This window comes from Pterocles gutturalis, unplaced genomic scaffold, assembly GCF_000699245.1.
Source record: "Pterocles gutturalis isolate BGI_N339 unplaced genomic scaffold, ASM69924v1 scaffold18668, whole genome shotgun sequence".
In the NCBI taxonomy this organism is placed as follows: domain Eukaryota; kingdom Metazoa; phylum Chordata; class Aves; order Pterocliformes; family Pteroclidae; genus Pterocles; species Pterocles gutturalis.
Genome location: NW_010123467.1, coordinates 59,843 through 66,849, shown reverse-complemented (window position 1 = coordinate 66,849; position 7,007 = coordinate 59,843). Strand labels below are relative to the sequence as shown.

Sequence of the window (7,007 nt, the reverse complement as noted above, 5' to 3'; positions counted from 1 at the left end):
CTTTCCTGCCTCTGTGGCTCACCTGCAGTTCATGTGTTTGCTTCTTTTAATGTTTCTTCAATCAATTTTCTTTGCAGATTCATTCACGGGACTCATAAACATCATGACAGACATCATTTGGCGCTACACTGGTGATTTCATGGCTCCCGATATTGTTTGCAGAGTGGTTCGCTACTTCCAGGTATAGAAACATCATGCTCCCCTGTATGTCCAAGCCGGCATGGCTTTGTGTCCCCACAGCAATAAACGCTAAAAAAATGCTGTACGGACATTTTTGTAGCATCAGAAGTGCTACACGCTAAAAGTGTTCCTTTAAAGTTGAAAGGCTTTTAATTAAAGAATATTCAATATTTCAAATTTAGTGAACAAGATAAGGGAAAAAGGTCTGGGTGAAAATACAAGGGTGGTTTTTTTTTTCTTTTCTTTTAGGTTTTTTTTTTTTTTAGTAAATGTTTTCAAACAGTCTTAGTTCAGTGTTCTCACTAACATTATTTTCTGCAATAAATGTGTCTCATATACCTTCTGCCCCAGGTGGTCCTTCTATATGCCTCGACTTATGTCCTCGTGTCACTAAGCATAGACCGCTATCATGCCATAGTTTACCCAATGAAGTTCTTGCAAGGAGGTAGGAGAATTTCTGTACCTTGCTATTGCTATGGATATTATTGGATAGCTTTTTTTAGTTTCGAAATTCTTAACCTTGTTGCCATGAATTATTCATGCCTGCTGTAGCAACATTTGGACTCCGTTACAGTTTTCCAAATGGCAAAGGAGCTGTGGTTTCGAGATTTATTAAGCTGCACTTAGCCCTTGGCAGTTTTTATAAGCATTGTGTTAGCAAAGAATGAAATGACATTTTAAAAAGTATGGAGTTTTTCATTATCTTCCAGCATTTTGAGAAGGTTATTGGGCAAAAGCTAGCTTTCGCAGAACTGTACTGACTCTTTGAGCCACAACAGCTATATTTTCTATTTATTCACACTAAAAAACAACTTGGATAGTGAGCACAGTACTGAGAATTCGTACAGGAGTTTGATAAGAGAACTTCTAAAGCTATAACATATAAGTTTGGATATCTATTGTTTCTTGCAATTTCTTCCATTTGTTATTTTTACAGCACTCAAATATATCCTGGCTGTTGAGCAGCACAATTTAAAGAACATGATTTCTTTCCTACAGAGCCTAAAGTGGGATGTTAAGTATGTTGCACTGAGTGAATAAACAGAAATAGCAGGTGGGGAGGAAGGGGAATTGCTACAAGAACCGTGAGACCTGGAAAACGCACTTTGATCAGATGCAAATATCATTCTTGTTTTGGCATAATGATGGCTTTTGACAGCCTGCTCTATTCAGGGAATCACATTAATGGTCCTTTCTGGCCTTAAAAACCTGTGAATCAATCACAGCCCAGGTAGCAGTGCTGCTTTGGCAGATGTTAAGGTCTGAAAACTTCAAATATTTTGTGAAATTTAGCCTGATATTACCCAGACCGACATTTTCAGACAAGGGGCATTGATATCAAGGTTTTCTCAGCAGGCTTTGGGATGCTCAGCAGGCTTTGGGACATGTGTCATACTCTGCAGCTCCTGCCCATGTTAAGCCAGTCTCAGGAGGGTTCATAAACCACCTGAAGCACCGATGGCCGAATGAGCGGGGTGAGCTGTGAGACAGACTCGCTGACATTTCATCTTCAAACATGGTACACGAAAAGCAGCGCTTGGGAAATTACTGTCCGGGCTTAGCAAAGAATTTGGTGGTTAATCTTTGCAAACTGCTTTGAAGTTGAAGAAAACCACCACCAAACCACCTCAAACCTTTATAAATGCCTTTTTTTTTTAACCCAGTCCCATTTCAAACACCTATACTATAAAGTTTTTTCTTTTCTGGAGAAGAACAGACGTTGCATCCAGCCAAGGAGCAGCAGAGCCATGGGCTGGGGGCGGCTCTGGGGAGGGGACACAGGACAGAGATAATGCTGACAAAGCCCACCTGCCTTTGGCAAGGACTGGCTGCACACTGATGGACAAGCAAAGACCACGTTCAAAGGGAAAAAGGAGGCAGCTGTAAATTCAAAAGAACTATCTAGAGATGTATATTTACCATAGCAACTTCCTGGAATATACATAAGTATTCACCTTTTGCACCCAGCTACTCCTGGCAGAGAAGTCATGTGTGGGACTTTTGAAATGCCCTCTTAGCTATTCTGCAGATAGAGAACAAAGAAATTTACAAAACTGTCATTGGTGATGATACAGAGAAACTTTAAAAAGAGTTCTGAGTCAACCTGTGGCAAATTTCTTCCCAAAATGAAACACTCATCCCCTAAAATCCTTCAATCAAGAAACAAGAGAGTTATTTCTCTTTACCAATTTTTAAAGTTATGTTTCCATTTAGCCTTGAAATATCATTTTGGAAGAAAAAAATCTAACATTTTGCCTTGTAAATGTCTTTTTTTTTTTTTTTTTTTTACATTGTGGTTTAGTTATGAGCCTCAAGTCCTGTTAAAATGCATTTTCAATGAGCTGTACTTTGCATGGCTTCTAAGAAAACAAACTTCAACATTTAAAAATTTTATACTTACAAGTACAATTGTTACTTTCCACACCAATGGCAGAAGCGGAGCAAAGGGGACGGTGACACGAAAACGTCCTTCAGGAAAGTCAGTGCAAGAGCTCATGACTGGGACTCCTGCTCCAACCCTGCCTCTTAGTTTTGACCATCTCAGTGTACAAAACTCTCTATTTAAAGAGCAATATCTTTTTAAAGGAAAATACTGAGACTAGCTGAATATCATATTTCAAAAGCTGTTATTGATGTGATTCCTTTTATAATTGATACAGTTGTAGTTATGTGATTTGTTGGTGTTTAGAGCATACTAGAACATTTAAAAAAAATAAAATTAAAAAACCCCTGCTTGTGAGGCAGCCAATTAACATTAATCTGATAAAATCTAGGTAAGAAAATTTTTCTGTTATCAGTGCCCTGTAAAAACCTGTAAAACCCATATTCTACCAAAAAAGAGGCACATTTAAAAGCAAGATTAAATTAATATTTCAGGCAGATAAAATACCACACTTGCCCAACCAAAAATGCCCAATTCTCTTCAAATTAAAGTCGTCGCTACACAGTGCAAAAAATAAAGTATATTATCCAAGTATGATCTTTTCCCTTTAGAAACAGACAGGTGGACCCCACCGAGGTTTGTATGTATGTAGTTTAAGTAGCTAGCTCACAATCAAAAAGCCCTTTCTGTCAGGAAATATTTTGTGAAACTTACTCTTAATATTCCTTTTGCTAAGTTTATTCTGTTATGCTTTGGGAAACTTTACAGATCTCCTTTGCCTGTACAATATTTATAGACTTAATCTAATCCTCTCACTTACGTAGATGTCATCAGAGTTCCCTTAAGCCCTAGATTAGCAAGACCATATTTTGCCGAACGTGGGCAGCATTTAAAAATGAGCAGGATAAGTGAATATTTGCAACCAATGTTTTATAAAGCATAAAATTACTTTTTGAATGTTTCTCCCACACGCTTCCATATTGCTCTTTGAGCTTCAAGGAGGAGAGACATTCTTCTTGATATGCATAATTTAAAGTGATTTTCTATTTCACACACAACCTCGGGTATTTTGTAGAACAATAAAGTATTTCAACACCAAAGCTTCCCAGATCAAAAAAATCTGTCCCCATCTGTTCCTCTTGCAATCTGACTTGGGAGGAATAGCTGCGGCTGAGACTCACTGTTACTCCACAAATCAGCCCTTTTTCCCCACACTTTTCGGTGAGAGCTACCTGGATTTCAGCCAGAAGATGCAGCTTTAAAAAAAAAAAAAAAAAAAAAATTAAAAAATTCTTGGGGTTGTTTGCTCCAACCCACTGAATTTCACAAAATCCCATGGGTGCCACCAAGCATCATTTGGTTTCCCACCAGTTTTCCCCACTTGGCAGTGGAAGAGTCCAGAAGTCAAGGGGAAACTGTAGCCCAAACCTACCAAGTGTTTCGGAATCCTTCAGCTCCTGATCTTCACGGTGAGGTCCAGCAGGATCTCCTTTCTTACTTCAAGGTGCATCAAAATATTTAATTTCCATTCCAAGGAGGACATTTCCCCTGTCAGCAAATCCAGTACACTCCCACCTAGTTTACGTTCTCAGTAACCCTTCCCAGGCACAGCCTTTCGCTGTTATCTGTAGCACAAGGGCTCCTTCTTTTCTCTCTGCATCCTCTGTTGCTTTGCTGTGCCAGGGTAAGAGCCTGCAGGAGGGCAAACCTGTGGTCCTCTGCAGTCATTTGTGACCTTGTCTCAGTGGCATAGCAGAACCATTTACATCACATGTTTCTGACTTGCTGACCCTCACCGGTGCCTTTCTCATGGCGGTTCAGATTCAATGGGCCCAGCATCTCTAAATAAAGCCTGTAAAATACAAGCCCATAATAATGTGTCTTTTTATCACAAGAAAGAAATAAAATCCCATTCTCCTTTGCGGTCTTTTCAGCATCAGCCAGCTGCAGCCCAAAATTTCCTTTCTTCATCCAGTTTCCTCCTCCTCCTCCTCCCTGGCTTCCTATCAGCGATGCACAAAGGGCCAGCCGCACCAGCACCCCCATTAACACCATCTGTTTGACTCTTGCACAGAAAAACAGGCGAAAGTTCTTATTGGAGTGGCCTGGAGCCTCTCTTTCCTCTTTTCCATCCCGACTCTGATTATTTTTGGGAAACGGCAGCTCTCCAATGGGGAAGTGCAGTGCTGGGCTCTCTGGCCCGATGACTCCTACTGGGTACCCTACATGACGGTGGTGGCTTTTCTGGTGTACTTCATCCCCCTCATCATCATCAGGTAAGCCTGAGCTGCGGTCGGCAAGCGCGCGGTGAAAGCTGTCAAGTGTGCAATCAGCTTTAATGCTTTAATTTCTAACTCATTCGTTACGATTTCATTTCCACACCTGCCTTGTAGCTGCTTCAGTTTTTTATCACATAATGCACGGGTCGCTGTTCTTGCCCTGGGTGTTCTCCAGGAGGAATTAATAGCCAGAAACATTTTCTCTGGAAAAAAGGAGTGAATCTCTAAGTGTGTCCACTTATCTCCACAGCTTCAGGCTTGAAACATGTCTTTACAAATCCAGTATGAATGTCTAGCTATTACAACCAAACAGAATTTCAATAAAAGAACAGGAAACCACACTTAACGCTAATTAAACTAAAATTAACTTAAAGTACTCTCAAGCTTCATCGTACAAGAAGAGTGTTTCTTCACCAGATTCAGAAAGAAATCTCCAAGCGTTTGAAGCTGCCAACCACTCCTAACATACAAGCAAATAAATTTTTTCCTGTTTTGTAATGGGAAACCTGAGCTGCAAATATTTGAGACTGATTTTCCCCAAAATCACAAAGACAATCTGCAGTAAAAGCTATTTTAAACTGAGGCCAACCAATATTCCAGACTGTGCTTAGAGATCAGTTCAATTACAGAGATTAAGTGCTGCAACTTCTAACTGCAAAATGTTTCTCTCTGATAGAATCCAAACCCCTTGGTTCTTGAACTCATCCAGCCAACTTTTTGATACGGATTCAATATTGACCAGTGCTGTTCCCTAGAGAGAAGGCACAATTTTTATACTTTGCTCATAATGCATCAGTTTTCTAAACCTTCTATTTTTGTGCCACATTGCACAGATATAACAAACCAAAAATCATGAAAAGTTCTCCTTCAAGAAAGGAGCTGAGAACAATAAAGGAGAACTACTCCCAGATTGTCCAACATCTCTTCCTTCTTAGAAAGGATCATTTCTCTTTGTGTGTTTTCCTGTATCTTAAAATCAACCTAGTTTTAAATAAACTAAAAAATATTCTTGGGAATACGTAAATAAAAATGTGGGTGGATCTGCAACCAGCGTTGCAAAGTTAAAAAAAAAAAAAAAAAAGTAATTTAGCTGTGCAAAAGAAATGACACTAGAAAACTTTGAGGCTGGCTGTTAGTATAAGAGGAGTTTTGTCACTAATTTTCTCAAGTAGCAAGCTATCAGGAAATTCTAACCAGCATCTTAAGCATTTTAGGAAAAAGCCCATAGCCTGTCCAGTTGTTTGTCATTCCACAGGTGTGTGAAACATCCTTTTTCACTCAGACTTATCGATTCACATGCTTTCTGTTAGAGAGCAACCACTCCATATTACATGGCATACATCCTTGTTTGGCAAGAAAAGGCAAGCTACACAGCAACAAACTTTTCAGAGCTGCTGACATGATGCTCCCCTCCTCCCGGCCAAAGATATTCAAACCAGATCAGCTCTGGGACTTGCTTCACAGCAAATCCTCAGGAGCAAGAAGGAGACGAAGACAGGAGGGAAAGGCAGAGAAACTGGTATTTTGTGAGATCGCCCTGACAGCCGAGACATGAATAAAGCATCCTAAAATTTTTGCAGCTTTAACCTTAAGTGACTTTCACATGAGCAGTTGATGGCAGGACAGGAACTTAAACCACTGTGGCCTTGGAGCCACGGGGCAGACCGATGCCTATCGCCTGCCCAAACACGTTCCTGGTTTCAGGGAACATTAACACAAATGTTCCCACGTCCTTGCCAGCAAAAGTCAAATTTTTGACAGATCCTAAGTGGTGTCAGGCACTGGGAGAAAAGAAGGGGGGTGGCACAGGGAAGGATTTTTTTATGCCCATTTATTCTAGTTGTCAGTGATGCTATTTTCCTCAGAATATAAAGGATTGCCTAAAACCACATAAAAAGAGGATTGCCATCAGGGCAAAGTCAGCAGAGACATTATGAACAAACACCGTGTCGTTTGGAAAGAACTGGCTATTTTTTTTTTTTAGAACATCTTTTTCAAGTTTCAAGCATACTACTGAAGGTTGCAACTTCCCAACTGATGCATCAGTAAAATATCTGTCAACGTAGCCTCAAGGCACGACATCTATTTCTTTAAAATTTCTTGGCAGCCCAGGAGTTTAAAGCTAATCCACTTGATGTGGCTGCAGCATATAAATACTCCGGTAA

At 40.1% G+C, this 7,007-nt stretch overlaps 1 protein-coding gene across 1 annotated transcript in view; it reads left to right on the top strand.

Annotated features, from left to right (window-relative positions):
- Positions 1–77: 77 nt before the first annotated feature.
- The window catches only part of NPSR1 (neuropeptide S receptor 1), a gene marked incomplete at its 5' end in the record, with an annotated part of 16,768 nt that continues 9,838 nt past the window's right edge, over positions 78–7,007 (top strand). The window contains 3 exons of the mRNA XM_010077920.1: positions 78–181; positions 532–625; positions 4,638–4,839. Of these exons, the coding sequence (XP_010076222.1) occupies positions 78–181; positions 532–625; positions 4,638–4,839 (400 nt within the window). The remainder of the gene's footprint in view (positions 182–531; positions 626–4,637; positions 4,840–7,007) is intronic.